This window comes from Cygnus atratus, chromosome 15, assembly GCF_013377495.2.
Source record: "Cygnus atratus isolate AKBS03 ecotype Queensland, Australia chromosome 15, CAtr_DNAZoo_HiC_assembly, whole genome shotgun sequence".
Taxonomy (NCBI): Eukaryota; Metazoa; Chordata; class Aves; order Anseriformes; family Anatidae; genus Cygnus; species Cygnus atratus.
The window spans coordinates 3,429,905-3,456,912 of record NC_066376.1 but is presented as its reverse complement, the minus strand read 5'-3'; the positions used below and the strand labels follow the sequence as shown (position 1 = coordinate 3,456,912).

Here is a 27,008-nt window from a genome sequence, read left to right as displayed (position 1 = left end):
CAGGGCAATGAAATCATAGGCAGCATGATGGTGGTGAAGAATGGAAACTCACCTGGATTGTGGAATACTCCATGTTTTGGCATCATCACTTTAAGTGCTGCTTCTAAGATGTACGTATCATTAGTATAGAGAGGACCTTCTGTTCTGTGTGCGCTCTGGAATCATTGGTTTGAAGTTTTTGCTTCAATTTCTGTGCAATAATAGTCTGAAATGCTGTGCTTTTTGGTTTGATCATACGCGTGGTAGATTGCTTGATGGGTTTGCTTCAAGGATGTGATTTGCCCATAAGTTCTTCCACCAACACGTGTCAGAGCTGCATGTGTGGAAAGGCCAATCTGATGCTTTGAAAAGGAATCTCTAGTAAAGCCTGCCTTGGTAGTCATTGTTTAGAGATGTGCGTTTTTCTCCTAGATCTGATGAAGTTGAGGGAAACCTTTCTCAAATCATATCTCCATTTAAGTGTGTTTATTTCCATATTGTTACTATATATTTTATATTCAGATAACTACAAACTGTATCTCCTATGCTGAGCCTTTACTCCCGTTTTGTTAGTGTTAAGCCATTGCTTTTATTTGAAGATACAGCATGGTACAGAGACACAGCAGAGCTCCTCCAGATCTGATTTATAGTATCGCTGATAGCTGCAAACTTAATTTTTTCTTGACCAGTGCTAGCAGGTATGAAACAAAGGAAATGAACTGAAATACCAGATCCTGGTGCTGACTGATCCCTTTGTATTATCCTCTGACGTTTTTCTTGCATTACTAAAGTGAATGAATGATACACTGAGCCGCAAAAGCTCATATGCAGAACATCTGTGTAGTATAAAAATGACATTGTGAATAGTGACCATAGATTAGAGGCAGTGGTTACCTGTTCTCCATCCCATCCATTCCTGGCAGCAGGGCAGTTAATTTTGTTTCCAGAGCAATGAGGTAGGAATAGGAATACAGACATTAGGGCTACAGCTGTTTTGCTGCTCAGTCGTGGCTTTAGGCAGTTCTGCGTGGATTTTTGTTGCAGCTAAGGCGATGCAAGCGCTGGAGGGCTGGCTGTGAAACAGGCTGACAGTTCCTGGGTCCCTTCCTCGCTCTGGCCCTGGCCTTTTGCCCTGACCTCTGCTGAGCTGTTTGAACCTGATTAAAGGGGTCAAAGACTCATCCCTGTTTGCATGTGATGGGTTTCACTGCCTCAAGGTGAGACTGCTTTTTTTTTGTCATGCTAGCAAGGTAAACTATTCACCACGGAGTCAAGCAGGTACAAGAGGAGCATCCCTTTTGGCACCGGTTAGCTGTTAGATTGGCTTCGTTGTCATGTGAATATGCCCTCAGCCTCCCCTCCTTGTCAAAGGTGGCTCCTGTGTTTTGTATCGTACTGTAATACTAATCTGGATATGTGAACAGTCACAGAATGAAAAAGTGGAGGGGGCACTGCACACCTTTTCTGAGTCCAGGTCAAGTGTACGAGGCCATTCCTGATGGTCGACAGAGCTACTTTTGGAATAGCTCCAACAGCGGGGAGTCCCCAACTCCCTTGTTGTAATGTTTTCTAACTGTAAGACAATTATTTTTAATATCTAATTAAACTTCCTGTGAGCTCAGTCTTTTCTTATTATTATAGCTTGCGTAGGCCACAAGAGTTAATTACAGTCCTCTTTGCAGTTGCCTTTAACATATTTGAAAATTGTCAGCCTGTCTGTTCCTCTATCAGCACTATCTTTTTTTTTAATTAACTAAGTCAACCAGTGGGTTCTTCAGTTATTTCTCAAGTCTCATATATTAATTTCATGCAAATTTTCACTCATGTTCTTGCCTTTTCCTCAGTTTGCATAGATGTCTTAAAACGCATGCTTAATTCCAGACGTCATCCAGCTGAGGCTCTGCTGTCACCAGGGCAGAATAATTCTCTCGGGCCTTGTCATAATTAAGTTTCAAAATACCATTTGTCTTTTTTCTACAGTGCAGTATTACGTCATTTAGGTTGAGTTGCTATCATAGGTATTGCCCCCTTATTTTCTTCTTGAGCATTTAATTTTTCCTGTTTCCTCCTCCCCATTTTTTACTGAATTGCTTTCAGATGGTTTCTCCAATATGCCAATTTCCTTTTGGATTATTGTTTTGTCTCCCAACTACGTTTGCACTATTTTGATATGGTTTGCTCCTATATTATGTGATGCTATTGAAGCTGTTGAATAAAAATACTGATTGCAATCATTTCCCCATTAATTAGGAGGGGCAGGGACAAACTAAATGCTGGAAAAACATTATTGGTAGCCGGATCCACACTAACTCTAGCCAAATTCAGCTTAGGCCTTAGAGCAGCATGAGCATTTATGGTGTCAGCTTGGGTCAGTGAACAGTGTGACCGTGTTTGCGTGGCGCTGTGCCCAAGGCGAGGAACCTTCCAAGAAGTACTGGGGAACGCACTGCAGAGACACTCAATCTGCCTACCTAGAGAATGTAACCGCCTTTACTTGGACTAGTTAATCGTGCCCATGCAGAACTATTGCTGTTGTTTTCATCTTGTGGCATGGATAAGCCTCATGAACTATATCAATTCACATAGACGTGATAGAAAGTCCGTTCATTTCTACTGCTGAGCATAGGACAGACACTATAAACATTGCTGTGGATGTGTCCAGACAATTTAATGTAGGTATGTTGCTACCTATCAGTACCTATTAATGTTTTTGGGATATTTTAATGGAGAAAAAAATGTAAAAGCAGTAACTTACTCCTCACACAACATAAAGAAGGATGAATTGGGAAAATCTGCTCGAATGTTGAGGTCACTTGCAGCACTGCCCAGTTGCACACAAATGTGCCAGAAATTATCAGCAAAAGACTTCAGGTTGTCATGTGAACCCGAACAAAGTGCTTGAGCATGCATTTAAATGCTGCTTTTAAGTCCTAACACTCAATGGTGAGATTTTTCTTAAAGACAGCAAAACTGGAAAGTAGGAGCTGACATGTTGCTCACATGCGTTGTTGTTCTTGTTCTTTGTGAACCATTTGGTTATCTGAAAGGTGGGGAAGCGACTCTTTCTAAAAGCAAAACCACTTTTGGCCAGGAATGACTACCTTAGAAAACAAAGCCAGACAAAACCAAAACAACAACAAAACAGAAAAAAACACCACTAAGCTGCAGAGCATCTTGTTAAGGTCACTGCTTGCATTCAATACACAGGATGTATTTCCTGGTGCTGTTTTAGTTTGTTTTGAGTTGTCAGCTGCTCAGCTCTGGAACAAGTTGTATTTGGTTAATTCCTCTAAATGAACTGACCAATCCTTTGCCTCTGGGTAAAGTTATGTTAATAGGGTAAAGAGATTAGTAATGAGGATGAATTGCACTTACTGTACAGCAGTGACATACCGGAACTGAGCACTGTCTGGGTTGGGTGACTGATCCATCTTTTTTAAATAGTCTTCATCTTCTGGTGCTGAAATATATGCAAGGAGGAATACTGTATGCTATTTCTTTCTTTCTGCTGAGTAAAGAAGATTTCTTTTACTGTATGGCAGTTAAATTTTATTATGAGTGGTATCTTTGGGGAGAGGGAGACAAAATAAACATCTTCCCCACTGTCCTTCCGCAAACAACATAGTTTCTGTTTGATACGTTTTTAGAATGTGAAGGTGGCATAATACCTATATAGTTTATCATTAAAGGAATAAATTCATGCTCTTGTTGTACATCTTAAAAGTGGTAGAAGTAGTATAAGGTATGATTGGCAGAACTCAAGTGAATTTCAAAATCAATTTTGAGAATTTTATGTCAAAAAATTCCTATTAAAGTTAATGTGGTCAAACTGTTTCCTTGTATCAGTTAAGAACAAAAATAGGAAAAGAAATCCTGCCCTTAAAAACTCTGAAGCAAATCTATAAAACTGTTTGTATGCCTCTTTGGAAACTCAGCTTCTGCTCAACCCCCTTACTTTTCTCTGCAGTTTTGTTTACAGCATTTTGAACACAGTGTTTACTTATTAAAAGGTTATTAAAAATAAATTGAATTGTTAACCTAATAAATTGAATTGTTAACTTCGTTTCTAAGATCATGTGGTTGAAATCTTTTTCCTTTAACTTGACTGTGGCAAAAGTTTGTTAGCTTTTTGTTGAACTGTTTTCAAACTAAATTAATAGATGTGTCATCTGTAAGTTTGTAAAATACTTGAACAAAGCTTTTCTAATTCGACTCTGTGTTCCCGGTCCTGCAGTTGCTGTGGGTCTCATGCAGCCACTGAGAAAGGATGCTTCACCTGAAGCAGGGCAGAATAAATTATCCAAAACTGCATAGGTTTTTTGATTACTCATGTGATGACTCGTGGCACAGAACATCATGCTTTTTCCTGTGTAGGCTTGTAGTTTCGTGTATTTGCATACTGCTACTCCCTTAAATGTGTAGATTTTTCTTCTTTCAAAAGGGATTATCTTTTGAGAATAATTGTTACTACTAACCCTATCAGCAGAAGCTGTGCTGCTTCTGGCATGCAAATGGCACAGTAGTGTACTGGCCTGGTTAGGACCAATGTTTGTAACGGATACGTTCTGGAAATGTATGGCCTGGCCTTCACCTGAAACCTGAGAGCTGGGAAGTGTATTTATTTTTTTTTGCTTTAGGTACTAAAAAGTGGGACAGTTCTCCCTCGAGATCCGTTTTCAGAAAGATGCACTATAAGGATGTGGCAGTTCTTGTTGTATGAACATAAGATGAAAAAAAAACATGTTCTAAAAATCGTCATTGCTGTGCTGCACTGTGTATTTCCAAGGGTTATGCTGAACTCACTTTCTTTAAATATTTTAGCGAGCACTTCCTCAACTCGCACTGACTTCTGATGCTGTCTGATGGAGCTTAGGGAACCACCGGCACCAGATGGGGGACTGGGAGGGTTGGGGGCCAGAAAATTGCTGTAAGGTGTTGCCGGCCTGTACTGAATGTATAAAGGATCTCAGGCTGGTTGTGCTTTAGCAAATCTGAATGGTTTCCTGATTTTTGTCTCCCAAAGTTGTGTTACATACTGACCTACGGTTTTGCTTCCAGAAGGTTCATTCAAATAAATCACAGGTCTCTGCGTGGTAATATTTGTTCAGACTGGTTTGCCTGCTCTTCTTTCTATCCCAGCACCAAGCCTAGTTTTTGAGACAAACTGAGCTCCTTCCAGGATAGCAAGTTAAGCACCTGATTGTTTTTTCTGTCTTTTATATTCATGTGTGGTCCTCTCCTTTCCACCTCCCCCAGTCCCCCCCGCCCCGTAATAGCTGTACAGTTGCATTTCACAGAGAAGTGGAATTTCCTTATCTTGTTTTGGTTTTTTCATCTCGCCTGCGTGGGTGGACTTGCAGAACCAGTGTTCTAGATCTTCCTGCATCACAACAAGCATATTTGCCCAGCGTTGCAGATCTGTTACATTGAGCATTTGAAAAAAACAAAACCCGTTACTGGAAGAAGACTGAAGAACCGAAGCTGACAAAGGTAAGCCTGCTACTTAGAGCCCAGCTTTGAGACCAAATATAAAAGGAAATTCCCAGGTGGGATTATCTGTGCTCAAGGCATTGTGGAAGTAGATTTCTTCTTTGTTTACACCCTGCCTGTTCAGCATGTGACAGAATGAGAATAGTGGTCATATCCCATGCATGATGATTAAAGAGTATTTTCTTTATGTTTATACCATACATGATAATTTTGTCTTGGCAGCAATATTCATTTACTTACAATATTTGTATTTTTATCAGTAAGGTTAAGAAGAAAAGTAGTGCTTTTATCTGAAATACAATTGCTGCAAGAGCATACGTCTATGTTTAGAATATATTAGAGATCTCACTGGTTGCTCTTGCTCATTTCACTAAGAACAGAAATAAAGATACCATTACAAAGAACAGCAGAAATCTGCAAAGTACCACAGCCTTATAACGAGAAGTTGGGTCCTGTTGGCAATCCTCAGAAAATGAGCCCACCCTCTGTGCAAGTATGTCCAGCGGAGACCACTGCTTTGATAGTAGCAAGAGTGGTGGACTGTTGCATTTGAGATTTTGGCACTTTATATTTCTGCTAATTTATGACCCTCATGTTGCAACGCTGACTATTCCAGTTAAATATTGCCAGGCTTTATTAATGGAGAGGGTGTGGCAGGCACAACTCTTCTACATTCTTAATATTGTGTTGACCAGAATGCTGCATAGGCTCCAATTTTTAGCTTCTTCTCTCCAACATTTACTTTTCCATAAAAGTTGCATGCAAGAGAATTTGTGGATCTGAGTTTTGTCAGCTCTTCAGTTTACGTAGATTAAATGTTGATGTTTTCCAAGATGCTGCAATTAGTTACGCAGTAGCTTAGCATTAGTTCAGTGCCATGTACCTGTTTCATTTCAGATGTCAGTCTAAGAGGCAGTATAGCAGCTGCAGTCATTGTTCCCTCGAGGATAAGAGTCATATATGCTCCTTTACCTTTTTCCCTTTCCAGTCAAGTAAGTTTTTGTCTTTTGCTACATTCACCATTTTCTTATTTTTATAGGGGTTAGAGGTATTCACATTTCAGCCTTGTCTGTTTTGCAGGTTAATTTGTTGTCGGTTCATTCACGTGAAGTGACAGCGTAAGAAGCACTCTGTTTATACCCACGGAAACTGACACCAAAGACCAAGCAAGTAAAGAGTTAACCAAGAGAGCCTGCCGCCGAGTTTGACGCCTCTGTAACTAGTCTGGTGGAAACTTTGAGGAAGATTGATTCTTCTTGTGGTCACAGGGAAACAAGGTCCAGCCACAGGCATGTAATAAATGATGTTTAATAAATGATTCCAAAAAGCTGCCTTTATGTGTTTGCTTTTACTTGTGATTGCTCAATTAGATACTGAAAAGTGCTAGGGTGAGTCTCCTGATGTACCTGCTGATTTTCCACTAGTCTTCTGCGCTGTGCACGCTGACTTTGAGTTCTGCTGCTCACCAGAGGGACCAAGTTTTCCAGGGAGAAATAGGGAGAGACTTTTCTGCTCAAAATGCCCTCGTGCATCTTGGGCATGTCCAGAGAGCCTCCCAAGCTTCTGTTGGCACCGATTGATTTAAATAAAAAGCAGTAAGTTTTAAATAGAGAACACGGGAGAGGTAGGCAGGAGATACCAACCAAACATTTCTCCACTTGCACAGCGTGACCACCTTTCTGTTGTGATCATGTTTGCAGAGATGTGTAGGCTGGGGATTCAACTAGGACTGTGTACAAAGTCGAAGCATCACACCATATTTCAGGCTGCTACAACAAATTAACTATTTAACACTTTGCTTATGTTGTGCACACATTTGTTTTGACTCCCAGCATGAAGATAAAGGGAATTACTGCAATAAGCTTTCTGCCCAGTAGAAGTTGTTACAATATAAATGAGAAACTTTGTCCTGTACTTTGAGTAAACAGAAGCGACAGGAAGCTGTTGGAAGGAGGACTGTATTTCATTAGGTACCAAAAGAAAATTTCAGAGGGCTCCGTGTCCATCGCCTACAGCTCAGTATGCAGCTCAAGCTGATGTAGTGCCGTTTCTCTCCGGTAACATAGCAACTGGACCACACCTTCTCCTGCTGAAAGATGCTAAAGAGCCCTTTGAGCACTATCTGGTGTACTGCAAGGGAACTGCACCATTTTTAATTACCACAGCATTGCCAGCTGATGCTTTTTTTTTCATGGAATCGCAAGGATATTCTTTGTTCTCTATCAAGTAATCCATTTTTTCATTCATAGTTTGTGTAGTAATCCCATTTATATTTCACAAGAGGACCGAGTTAAATTGAAATGAGTATCAAAATTGTGTACATGTATCAGTGCATTTTTTTTCTTGTTTCAAAGTAAGCTTTTGATTGAAAAATAAGCATTCTTGTCCACTTGATGATCTTCTCGTTTAGCACTCCTGTATGGTGGTAGTATGTTAACATTTTGGAAGAGTACTCAAGGATTTGAGCATGTTTTTCTTCTCACTTAGACTTTGCAAATGACTGAAAAGCTTTCCCCACTCCTAACCTCTCTTCTGTTGTGCAACAAAAGAGCTTTCCTTTAAGCATCTTGGTTTCCAAGCACAAGAAATCGTCTCTGGGCATTACTGAACGTTTGACTTAAGGTGTGATGAATCCTCTTATGCCAAGTTAAATTTTGTGATGTGTACTGTAGATTAATGTTTAACTTAGTTCCACTTGCTTGTTTTAGCTAGCATTGTTCAGAGTTTTTCTTTAAGGTCGTTTTGTTCAGATCTCAGGTTTTGTGCAAAAAGAAGGATGCGCTAAGTCTGTATTGGACGTCACAGCCTGACTTTTTGTTTTGCTCATGTTGAGGCTGTTCCCTTTGCTGCCTGTCTTAGGAAGATGTTTGTTGCATTTTAACAGTATAAAACCCTTATTTCGGCTTTGTGACCTGCATGAGGGAAAGCCTTTTAAGCAATCTGAAAACTTATTTATTGATTTATTTTAATGTATTGGTATCATACCGTAGTGATTTATCACTTGTTGTCGTTGCCATTTGGTATCAGCTTGGGGAGGGGGCGTGTTTTGGTGAGCTGTGGCAGAACAGCCATTGCAAAAATAACGCTGTTGGTGTTGCTGTACTTTGAGTTTTACATTCTGCTAAGAATTTAAAACAAAACACAATAAATTGTAGTGTATTTGTGAGAGCTTGTGGCAGCTTGTGACTCAAGTACATCAAAACCAATAGCCTACGTAAAACAACATAAAGTTTGGAGCTACACATACTTAGTAAATCTTTGGTGTTATTGTGAAGAGTGTATAAAAATGCAAATAAGTTAAATGTACCTTTTTTTTTAACTTGATAATGCTTATGTGTCCCCTCCCCCTTCTGTCTTTATAGGTCTACGAGGGCTAATCAATCTTGGGAACACATGTTTTATGAACTGTATTGTCCAGGCACTTACCCACACTCCACTGCTGCGAGATTTCTTCCTCTCCGACAGGCACAAATGTGAAATGCAAAGCCCCAGCTCATGTCTGGTCTGTGAAATGTCTACGCTTTTTCAGGAGGTGAGTGCTGTTTGCCACGATAACATCACCGTTCCACAGACATTGACTATTTTGTATTCCGAAAGGAATTGTGTTCTATTTGCAAATATAAAGGGGATGCAAATTCTGTTTCCCCTCAAGGTGGTAAAACAGAGACTTAGATCCCACTCTCAAAAATACCTGACTGCTGAAAATGAAATTATTGGCCTTTAAGTCCTACACTTAAGTCATCCTTGTTTAGGAAAAGCTGCTATTGGACATAATTACAGTCCTGCTTGCTCTTCTGAGACTGACCTACAGTCCTTAGTCTTAAGGCTGAATGTGTGCATTAATTAAAGGTGCAAGTTTTAACTTGAAAATGTGTAACAGGCTCTTCAGGTTATAATGGGAATAAGAATAAAGTGATATATAGCCTTGTGGTTTTAGACACTGGATTATGTAGGTTTGTATAAATATTTTACAGATCTTGATTCAGTGCTTTCTAAGGGGAAAACATCTTTGTTACCATCTCTTAGGTGGAAATACGTTAATAGCTAGGAGAATGTAGGCAATTGAATGCGTTGGTACAGTTTGTACCTTGCATAGAGGAACTCCTGTTCTTTCACTTTCTCCCTCAGGTGAATAGCTTTGCGATGTGCCTTTCCCTAGGTCTAATCTGTGGTGGATATGACGGGCGCATTCTTTTCCTTAGTAAATAGTAGAAGAGCTTTACTATCTTAATTCCACATGAGTAATGTAAGGACTACATGGCTAGACATGAGCTTCTGGTTTTAAAAGGAGTCTTTTTTTTAAAACATGTGCATGCGCACATAGTCCTTTGCCTTTCCCTCAGTGACTGATATGCTTTCTTGGTAAGCAAAAGAAAAAAAAATATATAGGGCCATAATATATGCTCTTACAGAGCATTTAAGGTACCTGGAGACGTCTGTACACAGAGCAGGTCGTTGCAGGTGAGTTAAACGTATGTGAAGGGTAAAGTCCCCCTTAGCCTTTCCAGTACAAAGTTGTTTTTCTAATAATGCTCAGTACTCGTGTCACTTTGCAACTTCTCATGCTACTTATCAGTCATTAGTTGCATATTACACTTATTTTTTGATGTATTTTTCAATTATTCCCAAGTCTGTCAGAAGCGAAGGTAAAAATAAGAGACAGACATACCAATAGGTTGTAGCTGAGGATTATTCATACCAGATGTGCTGTTAATGGGGAAATATTACTCTGCCTAGATAAAAATTCAGTTATGGTGTAGAAATACTAGTTTCTGTAGATTGTTAATATAAAAACAAACACACAAAAAAAAACAACTACTATTTGCTTATTTGAAAAAGAAAAATAGCTGCTGTTAAAATCTTTTATCAGGTTGTAGTATAAAGTCTCATTTTGATGAATGTCACCACATTTTGCTTATACACTTGTATTTTAAAAAAAACAAAAACAAAACACACCTTTGGGAAATGAGGAAATGAATTTTTCATTACAGGTGGAGGGGCTGGAGGAAAGATCAAGACTGCCCAGGCAATGATCTCTATTTCCCTTTCTGTATGTGGAGCTTTGTCGATGGGCTAGGATTCCTTTTGCTAGACTACGTACAAGCACGTGGTGAAGAATGGGGCTGTTATCCATAATGGGGTTTATACGCAGTGTTCTCGTTAAATTCAACTGTAATCAGGTTTAATTTCACACACAACTTTGGGAATCTCAGCCTTCATTTCCCCAATCAAAATTCATGCCTACACTTGAATTAAGTTCTAATAATTAATGCTCGGCAAGTTGAGGGTATGTAAATGAGAGAAGAGCCACCTCTGATTTTAGACTGTGAAGATAGCAGTACAGTAGCCTGTGTCCTTATTTCATGTTGAAGTATTGCAGCTAAGAGCTGTGGGAGGACAGCAAAAAGTGACTCAACCACTTTGAAGTAAAACTAGAGCTTAGTCCTCCACAAGCAAAATGGTAGTGTCGCATTGAACTTCGTATATTTCAACATGCAAATAGTAATTACTATGTTATGTTTATAGCTCTCTGAGCACTCATTGTAAAATTCTGTTTCCCAGTCAGTTTGATTTTTTTCACGTTCAGAATTACAACCAGTATCTTGCAGTTCTGGACTGCTTATCTTTCGTGTCTCAGCCATATGCAGTCGTTTTGGCGAATGTTCCTATGCCATCTCTGCAGAGATGAGATCTGAACGAAGGACAGCTAACCGGTGGAGACTGCAGTGCTCTGGTTCTCAAGAATTCCTTCCTAATTGAATTACAAGGGAAACTTTGGGTCAGGTTCTAGCTTGTTTTTATGGAGCTTTCCCACTGGAATTAACTGATGCAGTTATCCCAAGGCATCTTGCCCAGTGACAGATGATCAGGGCAAGGGTTAATTTCATCTCCCCTCCACCCTTTTTTCTGAAGGTGTGATCTTAGGCAAAAGGAATGCTGGGGGATCCAGTGAATGCACGAGAGTAAGAATTCCTGGGGAGAAAGAGACTGTTTTGAACATTAAACAAAACGTATTGTACATCAATAAGCACATTTTGCTCTTTTGCTTTTTAAACAGAAAATGAAGGTCTGTTGTTGTTGTTGAAGGTCACTTAGTTATGTAAGATGTGTCAGTGTCTTCTCTTTGATAAATAGGGAGGCGCAAAGTTCTTCTACCTTGAAGTAGGTTGGTGGTGAGTAATGAGTGTCAGATGGCTCTCAGAACGGAGTTCTTGCCTAATAGCTTTTCTTGCAAATATGCCAAGCATTGAATCTCCATTTGTTTTAAAAAATATCTAACTGCATCAATTAGCATCCTCATTTGTGCTACTTGAAACCTATTTCTCAATAGAATCATGACATGAATTACAGTGCATGAGAAAGGGAATGAAAAGGATTTGGGAATAACAGATAGTGGTGAAACTGGATGGAGGGACGATAGAACACAAACCGTTCATCAAGCCTTCTGGCTGAAAGGGTTTGTGCACTACTCTTTACCTACTGGTGTTGGTGCTTTAGTTTTGTTTTGCCAATAAAAATTAATTCCGAGATGGTCCATGTCCTGAGGTTTATGGAAGTTCTTTTACAGAATAACCATTCAGGATGTTAAGATTAGTGGAACTGCACTCTGTGGCCGGAATATCAAGAATACCTGAGAATACAGTAGAATGCAGTACATCCACTCAGAAACATAAAGAACAAAGCCTTTTTTATTCCCATCATTACTCATCCTCACAAGCCTATCAAAGTGCACAGCACAACTATGTGGAGAGTTGAGAAGTGAGGACAAAAAGGAAAAAGAATGAGAAGATTTATGGCTTTGGTATCTTAAGATGGTACAATATTGAAACAGCTTATGTGTAAAATAAGCTACAACAAACGTACAAAGGCGAAAAAGTAGTTGTGACCCTTAACATAGGCATTGCACGTTGTAAGGGAAAATGCAGATTTTGTGCCTACGTAGTAAAATCTTGACTCTGAAATAAGTATAGAAAATATTACATATGCCTGCAAGCACAGCTGTTTTTCCGATCCCTTGAAGCACTACTTTTTGTTGGAAAACCTCTAGTAGGTGTTCCTGTATTCTGAGAGATACGTGTTACCCATCCCTGTATCCATTGTAAATTTTCCGTACGTTTAAGTCTTAATTGAGAACCAATTTCAAAGAGGAGCTTTTAGCTTCTCAAATTGGACTGGAGCCTGGGACAGGATTTATGCCTCTGAATTTGATTACGAAGCCAGGAGAATGTTAAGTTGATATGTATGCAGGATAGATCAGATGTATCCGTTCACATAATTGGGAAACTACCTTGTATGTGGTTTTGGCAGGAGGAGGAGAAAAAAGTACAGATGCTTGTTTTTTTTTTTTTTTTTTCTCTTCCTCACTGGTGTAGATATATTTTTGGGTAACAATAATGCAAATTACAAAGCCTAAAATCCTCCAAGTCAAATATTTAAGGGGGCAGGGTGGGATGGGGAAGTTGTGGCTACTTGGGTTGTATGTAAGAATGGGGACTTTGGATCCTGTTTTGTCCCAGAACAGCAATTAAATAGTGTCTTACCAATCATTTTCAAATCGTTTGAACTAGTTCTCTTCAACATAAGCAACTAATACTATTGGATTGAAAACAATTTAAAACAAAGATTATTTTAAACTGTTGGGAAGAGTTGTGTCATTGAAGTATTTTAGAGGTGACTTGCAAAGACAATTGTTTATATTTGCACACTTAAATGAAAAGGTTCGTGTAACAGCAAATTAATAAGGCTTTAAATGGACACTTTTACTTCTTCTTTTTTTTTTTTCCTTTTCATGAACGGAATCAGCTCTGATAGTCTGGTCTTTCCAGCAACAAGGAAACAGCATAGCTTGGATGGATGCTTTATACATTTCAGTTAAAATATTGCTGTTGAATATGCTCAGATCCTTTTCTTTCATTTTTGATGTATTAGAACATGGACGCTTTCCCTACCCCCTCTGCATATATTCAATTGCATTTTTACTAGTTGTGTTTCTAGTTTCCGTGTGATAATAGCTAATAATGTGATAAAGCTTCTTGTTAGATTCTTCTAATCCTAATGAAGCACTAGAGAATGTAAAATCTGCTGGCAGGTCTAGTGTCTGCAGTGGAGTAATTACGGAGAGTGCTGTTGGTTAAAATGACCAGAGAGCTCTGGGACTAATTGTAAGGAGTGACAGAACAGAGAAGTTTTATTGCTGCAGTTCCCTGAATTATGTTGAGCAGCAGCTGCGTCAGCAGATTTCAATTACCGTCCCACTGCTCTAGTCCCTTGGTGTCATTCTTGTTGGCATCAGAGTTAACTATTGATCTTTTTATTTATAGAAGCATTTTGTGGTGTTTGGCTGCAGAGGTATATCTTCTTATTTGGAAAAACTGGAGCTTGCAGTAAAGAAATTTCTTTGTAAGGAAATATACTAAATCCCAACAGACGTGAGGACTAGATGAGAAAATTGTACCATCTTTTGCCTGCCCATCCCTCAAAAGACAATCTGTTTTACCCAGGGAGGTTTGTAGCACCAGACCTGTGCTTGTACTGATGCGAAATGCTCAGCCTGGGCAGGGAAAAACATGGGGCTGGGAAAGGAAGCCCCCTTTTCCAGTAAGAGTGAGAAATTCCACACTAATGTTGGTTTTTTTTTTTTTTAGCCTTATTTTTGTTATGTGTATTTGCTGCTTACTGTCTTCTGTGTTTGGGAAAAGGAACTGAAAATAAATGGCCGTCGATTTGATAGGATCTTGGCAAAATGTAATCGTGGTGTTGCAGGCACCCTTTACTGGCAAGCATCTTTTTGAAAGGTTAGGGAAGGCAAAAGGCCTTATGAATTTCCACTTGTCAAAAATAAAATATTGCCCCTTTAAATACTTCTTTATTTTAAACTTTCTCAGTTAAATACCAGTGTGATCAATATGTGTTGGTACAGTGCCATGGGGAAATTTGCCATTGCAGTTATTCTGTTCTTATCAGGCTGCAGACCAGAGATTCCAAATCCAGATGGAGCCTGAAGCCCAAGTGAATAAACTCTTCTGGGCCTTTCCCAGCTCCCTGCAGGGGCACCACAAGCATCTCTGCCTTCCTTTTGGAACCAGTATCATGGTGCAGGAGTTCTTGAACAAACACAGTAGTCAGCTTGCTGTAGAAGGGTTTGTTAGCTTTACCCTCAGACTGTGGATGCCAGACTTGACGGCAGAAGTAAGGAACAGGTGATGGCAGACTCGAGAAGATGAGAATAAAGGAGATGCAGCAGTAGCACTTGGATGGAAATGGAGAGGGGAGTGGAAGGAGCTGAACCTCAATCCAGGGGAGCAGAGACCATTACCTTTTTTTTTTTTTTTAAGCAGGACCTGGCCGTTTGTTTTTTATTTAAAACCAAAAAGCAAAAAAAGTCCACAAATTTCTGTAGGCTCTCATGTGCTGATAGAAGACCGTGTCTCCCCAGCTGTGTGCTACCATTCACCAGTGGTGTTTCACATCACAGTTTTGCAGACTGAATAATTTGTCTGTGCACTCCCTAATATGCTTCTGGCAAAATCAGCTGGGGCAATTTCGGTTGCTGCTGTGGCCAACTCGACAGATTTTGACTAAGGCAGATTAGGAAGCAGATGCAGGAGCTGGTCCAGGAGCAGAACTTCGGGCAGCGGGACCCTGCAGGAGTGGTAACAGGCAGCTGACTTTGGGGAGTGGGGTAGATGTTGAGTAAATTTGTTCCCAAAGCCTTGCACTGCCACAGTATACAATGAAAGGCCAATACCTACATGAGGCTGCTATCCTGCTTGTATTTTTTCCATGAGATAGGACTGGGCACAGCCGTTGGATGCAGTACGCTACCATGTCTTGGTTCAGGGGCTGGATGGCAGTTGACATCTGATATTCTCATTCTCACTGTTTGTCCCCAGTTTTGAAGGCTGTAATTTGTGAACAGAATTGCTGATCTCTTGCAAATACAGTATTTTTTTCAGACTGTTTTAATAAAAGGCGGTGGTATCAGAAAGGAAGTTTTGAGTGTCATTTGTCCCCCTTTTTTAATGCTAATCCATCGTAAAATAAAAGAAACTCAAGGGAGAAAACTGAGGTGCTCAGTTCCGGGATCACTCCTTCGGTAGTCCGTGACAAAAGGCTGTCTATGTATTTCATTATTAAGGCCATCAGAGTTAAATGGTTTAAATTTATTTGACTAATTGCACTCATTAATTTTTTAATAATTAAATGCATTGAGGCTGTGTAACTTGTTAACAGTCATGTCCTTTTCTTTGCTTTGAGCAGTTTTACTCTGGGCACCGATCTCCTCACATTCCATATAGGTTATTGCACCTGGTATGGACTCATGCACGGCATTTAGCAGGGTACGAGCAACAAGATGCACACGAGTTCCTCATTGCTGCATTAGATGTGCTACACAGACACTGCAAAGGTAAGGCTTGTGCTGAGTCTTCAATCAACAAGGAGTGTTGGATCAAAAGGAGGTAGAACAAAGTGCGTGTCTTCCAGTATAGCAGTCTTAACAAATTCCTTTTAAAACATTTGGTAGACTTAAAGGAAAAGACTTAAATAAACTATTCCTGCTGTCAAAAATTACCTAGAGTTAGAAGCCGAGAAGCCTTTACATTGGTTTGAATCACCGTCGTGTTCTGTTATTGGTTGTGAGTCACTGTCTTTTCTTTTAAATTGTCATTTAAATTCTATTTATACTTGAGGTAGTTGGAACTCTTAGTGTGTCATCGCTGATGAAAATAACATATAGAGGAGGCTGTGGTTTTGCTTAAATAGTATTCTGCTGTTTTCATGCTGCCCAATTGCTTACAGAAATGTGAATAAGAAAAAGAGTATTTGTTTTTGATACCATGTTTTATTATTCTGTATATAAAATGCATAATTGCACAATACAGTAAAAAATAGTCAATGACATTCTTCTAGGAATGAAGTATCTAAGGCTTAAATAAGTGGATTTGGTAACACCATATGAAATTACATATTTTAATGTTTGTTAACTGAATTAAATCTGAACTGAAAATTCTCCAAGTTGCCAATGGTTGATCCAGCTTGATTCACTTACAAGCATAGTAAAAATCGCTGGGAAAGTAAGGGAAATAGAGTAGGGTTGATACTAGCAAAAAAAAAAAAAAATCCTTCGTCACTAAAAATAAGCTTTAAAGCACTCAAATTTCCTCTAGTGCTTTTAGAATAAGCACTTAGAGGTTAGTTTTCTGTCTTATCAGAGGACTTTCAAAGGGAAGGCTGCTGATGTTCCTTGAAACATTTTGAAGTCTTGCTTTTATCTTGTAAGATAATCTTACATGGTAGCAGATGTGCTTGTTCAGATTCATAATAGGTGTCCTCCAAAAGAGTCTTCTCCAAAAAGAGTACTTCCAAGGAAAAGAGTATGTAGGACAATTCTTTTGTTATTATTAATATCTGTCAGTTGATAATCACTAACGGAAATTCAATAACCTTAATGAAGCTAGTGTTGAAGTGCTGAATTGCTATCAAAATACTGACCTCTCTCTTACTTTGTGTTAACACTGAAAAAACTCTGCTGTGAACAGAAATACTGCGTGGTTCCTGTAAAACTTCTGAACCGTTGACCTAACAAATCTTGAAGCTTTTTCATCTTCTCTGATATAAAATGATGCTCACATTTCTTGTATGCTTCATGATCACTTCGTGAAGGAGTATTTTCTCCTCAGAATTGAAGAAAAAAAAACCACCACCTTGCAACAGTAAAGGTCCTTGCCCTCTTTTGAAACTGATAATCTGAAAAGACTTTTTTTTTTTCTTGTGTTCTGGCTTTAAATGAAGACTCCATCTTATGCATCTTCTGCAATTACCAACAAAATTGAGCTTTCCCAACTGTTTCTTTACTCTTGGTTCTATTTGGCTTCTCTGGCCCAACTGAAACTGTGAAAGAAGATGTGTCAGGCATACCTTGTTGGAAGGGGTATGGGCATACGTGTGGATTATTTTACAGTTGTTTGGGTATCTCAAACGTGATGAAAAAACTGACTTTTCGTTCACTATCAAACTTCATAGCGGTTTCAGCTGGATTGAATTAGGTTTTTGCATCTTTAGTACTGGGCTTTTTTGGCTCGTGGGCACCATTTGCATTCAGTGCAATGACCAAAGTTCAGTTGTTTAATGAATGTCCCTAAGTTTGAGCTATTTGCATGAACGGGACTAAACTGTTACAGCGCTTCCAGTGGGAAGGTGTTATCACTAAATCTTTGATATCTGTGCACCCAGGTTTTTAAGCTACAGTTTCTGAAGAAATGGAGAGGCTTTTAATGAACTAAGGTAAATTATCTATGCCACATCAAGGTAGTTTAAAAGAAGTGGTTGAGCAGTTGTGTGGGAACTAAAGCAGTTCATATAAACCGGAATTTCAAGTACGGTCAAGATAAGCCACTTCTGGAATGAACTAGTTACTTAGCTCTATAATGAGAACATTTTCCCACTTATATACTTATGCATACATACAGATACACACATGCAAAGTATACATGTGAAAAATATTATTACTACTAATAAGAATGTCCTAAAGCTACAATAAGCAAATAATGCCTCCCCTGCCAGTATTAAATACTTGTTTTACTGAATTAAAAAAGAAATCCACAGTAATCAAGTTCTGCAATTGAAACACATTCAAGAAAAAAATAATCACGGGGAAAAGTTTGTCCAAACGCCCCAGCTTCTCGATTCATGATTATCAAGTATTTAGGGATGCAAATAAATGCAAGTACTCCTTATGCTAAGACCTATATAAATACCCAGTGATACTTGTTTGGCTAACTTGAGTCATTTATCCCTTTTCCATTCCATTTACTCTTCTTTAAAGGAAATGTTCTAATGCAAGTCAGAATGCTGTGAATTCTCGTTATTGATATCTGTCGTTGCCTAAATTAGGAAAAATAGAAGATTTAGTTGTCCATTAAAAGATCAATTTTGTAATACTGCATCTTACAAAGCACGAAATAAGCTTCCCCAAGACTCATGTATGGACTGGCCCAAACAGTCATAAGAAAAGCTCTATTTATCTTCGGATTTACTTGAGTGTTTGACTTTTGCTTTGCCACCCTTTCTTTTTCAAGGGGAAAGTGAGTATGCTGATCTTTTTTAGGGGAGGGTTGTTCAGATGGCTTTAAGGCAGTGTGTGTGAACAAAACAGGAACTTCTTATTTCTGGATCCTTTTTATTTTTTCCTTTGGAAATGGTTCTGCATAAGATCATTTTAAAGCACCTGCTGAATGTCAGATCTGATTTCAGCAAACTTCTAATTATCTTTAAGGTATATGCAGAGGTATACACACCCTTTAAATAAAACTTTTATTCTTTTTTGTTAAATGCTGGTTGGATATATACTAAATTTTAATGGCCTCTGAGAAATTTCGGAAGCTCGGGATACCACGTAAATCGTGTCCCAGGGGTGATAGCTCTTCTTGTGATAGCACTGTTGTGTTCAGCTGTGGCATCAAGGCAGGGCATATTCTGAGCATTTACCAGGGCTTTTCTGTGCTGCTGGAGTGATATGAAATGTGTCTGAATAAAAAGGAATTGAGTCTGTTATGCATATACATCACTATTTTTCATTCCAACAGCTGGAGGATGGATTAACTGAAAAGTAGTATGGGGGGGAGCTAAGCTATTAATTCCTCCTTGCGCTCCCATTCACCAAACTGCACAAGATCTGTTCTTAAAAGCATACTCCAAATAAAAACAAGATTTTTTTTTGAATATTGAATTATTTTTCAAGCATTACTACTGAAAATGACTTTTACAATTGTACCTGCATTGCTTGCTATTCCAGTCTCTTGCTGGTGTGATAGTGCTTAAAGTTCTACATTGTCAGTGTACGTTGGCATTTGTGGTCCTCCTCCCCACAAAAGCTTCAAAATGAGATTCAGAGCTTACTCTACAGTCAGATATTGGCCTCTTTGCCAGAGTAATGCTCAATATGACAAGCAAGTTCTAATTACCAGTGCTGTGGAAGAAATTCAAGAGTTCTGATTCTGCAGACTCCCATGACGGTGAGGTTTCAGTCATCCAAGTACGTTGTGTTTTACAGCGTGTCATGGGAATCCTCAAACTGGGAGAAACTCAGACCACAATTGTTGCTTTCTTACAGGGAGCAAGATTGCACTTCAAAAGTTAATATTCAGCCCAGTAAAATCTCTGTTGTTTTTTTTCTCTTATTGCAAGAGCGACACCACTTAAGCAGCAAAGAGCAGTAGCTATGATGTGCATTTGTACACAAAGGTTTGAAAAGCGGGTTAGAAAAATTGAAGTAATGCTGTATTTTGATACCAAACTTTATTCAGCCAGTATTATCCAATTGCAAAATACACGATGGAAGTTGGTGACAAAACATACTTACTATTAGTCTTTAACTTGGAGTTTGGTTTTGAAATAAGCTGTTTTTACTGTTGATATTTGTGATTTACCTTTAGAAGTATTTCAAATGTGTATTCATTTGAGCACAAGTTAATGTGCTTCATTATTGCACAGGCCCAGTAGTAATTTCTCTGTAAGTTTCATTTAATTTGAATCCAAGCTTTTATACTCTTTTTTTTTCTCTTTGTCATTTATAATTACACTAATGTGTATATTGATGTATTTTCAAGTTTAGTTTTAGTCTTGTGCTCACAAATTTCTTACAATAAGCTGCTGGTTTTCTAGTAGGAATTGTGAACGGCTTTAAAAATGTAACTATGAAAGTAAAACCTACTTGGTAAGATAGAAATGTTGAAGAGAACCTTAACTTGAGCACAACAACCTAGCAGCTTCCAGTTCTCAGCTGCATAATATACCTCCTCTCAGCATCTGTTACATACTGACAAGTGTGAGTAGGTGGTAATCTTACTTTTTTTCCCCCTCCTCTCCAACCAAATGTCATGGGAACTAATGTTGAGTGGGTAATGCCCTTCTGTTTTGCTGTGAACAAGCTTGCAGGATATTCTTTTGAGACCCTCTTGGAACTGATCCTGATTGACTTGTATAATTGAAAAGGGAGCGTTGGTGCTCTCCTCTAGGCAGAAATGGCTGTCCAGTAAAGGTGTCCAACAGGGATGTTGCCTGTGGTCCAGTGAATGTCTCAGGATGCTTTATCTCTGCTTCTGCCCCCTGAAAACAAAATAAAGGGAGGGAATCAATTTCAAAGGGTGAGGCTACAGGAATGTAGCAGTTGTGTGTTGTTTCTTTAAAAAGTGGAGCTTTAAAAACAAAGTTGTTTTTTTTTTAAAGGAATTACTTTTTAAAAAAGTAATTACTTTTTTTAAAGCTTGTATGTTACCTTTTTGTAAAGGTGAAGACTGTCTTGTACCGTCTCTATGCATACGCTCTATTTATTAGCTTAACACATCATCATAGACCTTCTGAGGATCTTGAGTTCAGTAAGATTTAGCTGTAATTCAGATCAAGAAGTGTCTGAGTCTGAAAACCCCCAACTGAAAGCACGTATATTTGAAATCTTATTTCAGAGCATTTTGTTCAAGAGGCATTTTAAGGAAACAATATGCTTTCCTTGGCAATTCAAACACGTTTCTAAAGCAGGCAATTGAGAGCTTTTCTGAGGCATTTAGGATCTAATTGACTCAAGTGGCCAATTGCAGCTTAGAAGATATCACCTATATCTTTTTTTTTTCCACATCCAGTATGAGGTGGAACCTTTGTCAGTTTATATAACATCTTTACAAACTTCTGAAGCTTTGTTTGGAAAAAATCTCATCCCTTCTTGATATTGCTGCAAGAAGACTCCAGCAAGAGCACCTTATGAGAAAAGTGTTGTTGTTTTTTTTGGTACTGTGTTTTTAGTTTGTTTTGGTGTTTTTTGACACACTTGACTAGAAAATAATTATTTTAGAGTAATAACTGTGATTTGAGGAGTCAGCACCTTAGTATTTAATTTCTGAAAGTGAAATATTTACTACTAAGTTAAATATACCAGGAAAGCTGTCAGAACATAATTGTCTTAGCAGTTTTTATTTTACAGGATATTGGAAGAAACCTGAAAATGTCCTTTACAAAATAATTAGCCGCTGCTCTAAATACTTTGTGTGTGCATCTCTGTTCAGAAAGCAAAACTAATTGCATCTATCCTACCTAAGGAAGTAAAGCATAAGTGGCAGAAATCAAAGGAAAAGTGTATCACTCCTATTTTACCTATGGGGAGTAGAAGGAGTATGCTTCAACACTGAGAACTGTGCCAAGAAGGTTTTGATTATTTATTTAATGCTCTGGTTAGTCTCAGAAAGTTGAATTGGCCTAATCTTGGCACTCAAATCCTAAAAATGAGTTGCTGCGTTCCTGAGACCCGCAGTGACAGTGTATAATAAGACAGGTATGTGTTCATCTTGCCCCGTGGGAAGTCAGAGGGTTGCTGTGTCTCTGTGAAGAAGCTGGAGGAAGACACAGCACTCACCTTCCCACTCCTGATAAGGACATCTTCCATTTTCTCACTGGTGAAAACTTGATCTGAAAGTAAATGCTGGAAGAACACGATGCACGCAACAGGCTGGAGGTTAATGGGTCTTAACAAAGCTCTTCCCCTTGCTGTACTCTCAGAAGTTTGCCGTGTTAAAATTAAAAAGTAGTATTTGCTGACGTTTTTCCTCTGTGTTCATTTAGGAAAATGATGTGCTATTGAATACTCTGCCTAAGCAGAAATTAGTGCTTCTGTGGTGAAGTGCTGGGCATTTGTGTAGATACAAATGTTGCACGGTGGCCCTCTTAGTGAAGTTTAAATAGTTATTTTCATTAACCACCTTGGCAGCTCCTTCATCTTAGGGGCTGATCTTCATACCACATAGTACAAAGTAAATCTCTGCAGAGGGAGGCAGGGCTATGGCTTGGAAAGGGGGTTTGTTGACTGCTGTTACAGCCTAAAGCTTCACCTCTGTAGATAGAGTAAATTGCATTTGGTCACCTTCTGATTCTCTTTTGTATTTTGCTAGAAGTTCTTTTTGTTTCCTTGTTTTTCTTTGCACAGCATTTTCAGGATTGTCTGAATTGTCTATGTGAACTTGTAGTATGTTTATGAGTGTGCATTATAATGAGTTACTGGAGGGGCAGTCCAAGACAAACCACTATTCCCCAGGAAGATTTTCGACTTCTCAGTCTGTGTTTGCATTCCTCCAGGTGATGATAATGGGAAGAAGGCCAACAACCCCAACCACTGTAACTGCATCATAGACCAAATCTTCACAGGCGGACTGCAGTCTGATGTTACCTGTCAAGTCTGCCAGTAAGTGCTTTGTTTCTAAATCTGTGCTCTGATTTGAAGCTGCACTCTATAGTGCAACAGTGTTTTGAATCTTTTCTTTCTTGAATAAAATAAATTCCTGCAAGACAACAACTGTTTAAAGACAACATGAGCTAAATAAAATCAATTACTAGTTAACCATCATATATTAAGACATGCCAAAAAAAAAAAAAAGCTATCTGGAAAGCATCACAGGCTTACGAATGTAAACTTCTTACTACTCTGAAGAAGGTTTTCAATTTCCAAGTTTGTGAGAAAAAGACTTCCCAGATCTCATTGGTTTTGGAAGCATGCAATTGCCACTGCATTTGAGGAAAGTTCTGATATGTAATCGTATTTTCCTTCAGTTAAGAGCCTTGTGTATCATCAGGAGAGGTTTGAAAGAAGCTGATGTTATCTCAGGTACCAGCAAGTATGTCTTACAAGAGTAAGAAAAATTGTATTTGTTGTTCTACCGTGTACTGGAGCAAGCTGACTTCTCTTTCAAGACGTTTGGTGTTGCCATAGTTCAGAAGTTAGAGCTCTTGTGTGGGGTTTTTTGGTCTTGCATTCTTTATAATTAGCCACAGTGTCCTGAAGATGGACTGTTGTGCTCTCTTTATTTGAGTTTGTTTTTATTCTCAATTTTCTGGAGAGATTTGCGGAAGATTCATTGTAGGAAAAAGTACGAAATTATGTTCTTTGCCGGTAGAGCCACAGAATCATATCGTAATAAAAAGTTTGGTTTGTGATGACATCGTATTAACATTGAAGCAATTTTAACAAAACAAGTTTGTTTTGAAAATTCACAAATTTTGCACAAATGGAGATGGAAAAAAAAGGCAGAATATTGTATGCTTAGTGAAATCTTGGAGACAAAGACAAAAGTTTTGGAGGAAGAGGGAACTCAACAACAAAAAAGCATAATGACCACAAACAGAAAATGTTTCTAAAATAGAACCCAAAACTAAGGTTCCCATTAATATGTAAATGGTAGAAGAAAAAGGATTTGAGTCAGTACAAGATAAAATTTTGAGAAGCTTTCTCCGTAGTCTAGCTGATGACTTATATTCAGCTGTCTTGCAGAGAAATCTGATCGAGAACATGCACTTCTTGATGCAGTTATTCTTTGCCCTCTCAAATTCCAAATGTTGCAAGGGATTCTTATAAGAACTGCAATGCTTAGTTCATTGCAGTATTGTGTAGCAGAAATATTTGTCTCTCTTTTTCTTTAAGTACTTTTAAGCACTGTCTTCCATGTCTGAGCAGAGGACCAGCCTTCTGAACTAGCTGGACTGCATGTCACTCTCGTAGATGTTAGCTGGTAGTACGACCAGAACCTCTATCTCCAAGCAACACCCAACTGGTTCACTTGGAGTCACGGGGCTCCAGTAGGTGGGAGAATGTATTCAACAAACATATTTCTGCATCCACTGTATCAAATACATTTCCTAAAACATATGGCTTTTAAATATGCAGAAAAACAATCAGTTGTGGGAAGACACTCTGGAGCAACTTATATTTTTTTGTCATCTTTGAGTGCCCTCTAGGGGTGATGTAAATCCCATAGTTCTTTAGAGTACAGTATCTGGTGTGCACTCTGAAGTGAGAGAATCTGTTCATTTTACTTCCTTTAAATATGTATTAAACTGCTTTCTTTTTCATAGTGGCGTTTCCACAACGATAGACCCATTTTGGGACATCAGTTTGGATTTGCCAGGCTCTTCCACCCCGTTCTGGCCACTGAGTCCAGGGAGTGATGGCAGTGTCGTAAATGGGGAAAGCCATGTATCAGGCACCACCACTCTCACAGACTGCTTGCGAAGGTATGAATTGAGACAAATACAATTTTGGTGGGGTAAAAAGAATTTGGCTTCATTCTGTTTTCCACAGGTGGCATAGAGCAATGGGAGTAAGTGATGCTTTGTCATGGCATTATCCGCAAACAACATTTCTTACATATTTTAGATTTTGCATAAGACAAAATGAGAAAGACGTAGAAGGTTCAGAGCAGCAGTAGGCTTAACAATAAGCAGTCAAACCCAGTTGACATGTGATGCAAAAAGAAAATAAATTTTACACTGCCTGCTGCCAGGCAGTGTGGTTTTATATCATCGAAACCTCTAGCATCTCTCTCCATGTCATCTGAGCTTTTGACCATAGCCCCTTAGAAGGCCACAAGCAAGAGTGTCCTGCAGACTAATGTGCAACCGGGCACAGAAATCTGTCTTACTGCTTCATAATTTCCATATCAATGTTTTTGGGTTTGAAAATGAAGGATCTTTGTCTGAAAATTAGCTGTTCGGTTCTAGGAGGTGAGCAAACATTTAGCTTCTTTCTCAATTATTGATGCACTCCAGTGCAATGTGCCCAAGTAGAGTAATGATAGATGTTCAGTTTGAATATCTGAACCATAACACTTTAGACTATTAGATGTATTTTTTCCTGAATTATGACATAAAAGACATGAGCAACTTCTCTTGTGGTGTCAGTGAGTCACAAGTAAAAGTGAAAGAAGCAATTTCAGCATGTGTGGAAAATAGTCTGATCATGTTGTGCATCCTTCTGTTTTTTATTTTTTAATTCAGGTTTACAAGGCCAGAACATCTAGGAAGCAGTGCCAAAATCAAATGTAGTGGTTGCCATAGCTACCAGGAATCTACCAAACAACTCACTATGAAGAAATTACCCATTGTGGCCTGTTTTCATCTCAAAGTAAGTTCACAGGGGGCAGACAGAGCAGGGAACATACATTCCTCTTTGAGAGGATGAGCTAAATTCCTGGACGTATCTTCTGGCTTTCACTGGCTATTCTTTTATGATATAAATTAATATAAGGAACAGCTTGCATGCCTAGCTAGATTTTCTATTAAGATATTATTACATTACATATAATGTAGCTTTGCAGTATGTCTCCGGGAACCTAACAAGAATCTAGGAACGAAATGGAAGGTTAGTACAATACCTGAACCAGTGTAAAAACCAATCTCCGATAACATTTACTCATACTGCACGGTAACACTTTTACCCTGCATTTCTACTGGAAGGATACCACAGAGAAGCTCTGTGTTGAAGGGAAGATATAAAAAAGTTAGAGTTGCAAAGGATTCTTTTATATTCCCAACTAATTAACTCAAGATAGTTTTCAGCATTTCCAATCCAAATTGTGTCAGGTGCAATGATGGGAGTTACATCAGAGTTGGTGCCCTCAGATAGTTTAGTCCTGTATGATTTGTGTCTTAAAGAGTGTGACTGTGGTGCAAAGCAGGCATCTATCACAGAAGATGACTGTCATTCTGTGTCAAGAGGCAAAGGGTCCTTGAAAAGTGATGCCACAGGCCTTTATGGAGGCAGCCACCATTATAACTTAACTGCATCTTTGATCTGCTTGAACAGATGCAGCCCTCTAATATTTCAAGTGTCTCCTGGGTCAGAATGACAGTCCTCTCATTGCTAGGCAGCAACTGACGGTCACTGTCCTCAGCTCTGACTATGATCAGTGCTTCAAGAAACTGCTTGTCTGGTGATACTAGTGTCACATAAACTACCTAAAGAATAGCAGCATTTTACTTATGGCCACGGTGACTGGAAACACACAAATCAGCAACCTCTGTGCTGTGCACCAGTGAAGGCTTGCGTTGCTTCTCCTTTTCCAGTGGGGAAATTAGTGTATTGAAAGAACACACACTCCTACCTTTTGCACCAGAAGCTACATTTGGTTATTTAATACTTACATGGTTTCTAGGCTTTGAACGTTGGTAAAACACTTGGGTAACTTTAATAGTTTTGGAAGTAGACCTTTGTCTTGTACTTGTCATGGCAAAGTCTGAAGTTTTGCTGCAGCAAACAGGTCGTTTTTCTGGTTTATTTTCCATTAGTCCTCTAAGCTAGTTCAGTACCTTCATACTGGAAAATCTAATAATGTGCAACCGTGTTGTCACGGTCTCACTGAGCAAGCTGTGTATTGTATTCAATATACGATTGTAGTTTGGAACTGTTGAATAACATAGCAGCTCCATTTCCAGCGTGGCAGCAATTTCAAAGTTTGTTTTCAAAATCTGGCTTGTACAGAAGCTTGCTAATGAAATTAAATCTTGAAATGAAAACATGGAATGCCATAGGAAGATCTGTGTTCATGAGAAAGGGCTGATTCTGCTTTCTACTAGAGAAGGGTTTTACAGGCAGAGAGAATTCCCAGTCCTGTAACTTAGAGGCCTTTTGAGACTGTTTGGCACAATCATGCCTTCAGATGTTCACCCCATATATATGCCAACATTTCCTCGGTTACACCTTGTGTATTAACCAAGGTGATCTG

At 38.9% G+C, this 27,008-nt stretch overlaps 1 protein-coding gene across 3 annotated transcripts in view; it reads left to right on the top strand.

The window, feature by feature from the left end:
• The window catches only part of USP22 (ubiquitin specific peptidase 22), a 99,609-nt gene that overhangs the window by 64,901 nt on the left and 7,700 nt on the right, over positions 1 to 27,008 (top strand). For all 3 annotated transcript variants that reach the window (XM_035563385.2, XM_035563386.2, XM_035563387.2), the window contains 5 exons: positions 8,832 to 9,001; positions 15,730 to 15,877; positions 22,591 to 22,696; positions 24,361 to 24,519; positions 25,282 to 25,408. In XM_035563385.2, coding sequence (XP_035419278.1) covers positions 8,832 to 9,001; positions 15,730 to 15,877; positions 22,591 to 22,696; positions 24,361 to 24,519; positions 25,282 to 25,408 — 710 coding nt within the window. The remainder of the gene's footprint in view (positions 1 to 8,831; positions 9,002 to 15,729; positions 15,878 to 22,590; positions 22,697 to 24,360; positions 24,520 to 25,281; positions 25,409 to 27,008) is intronic.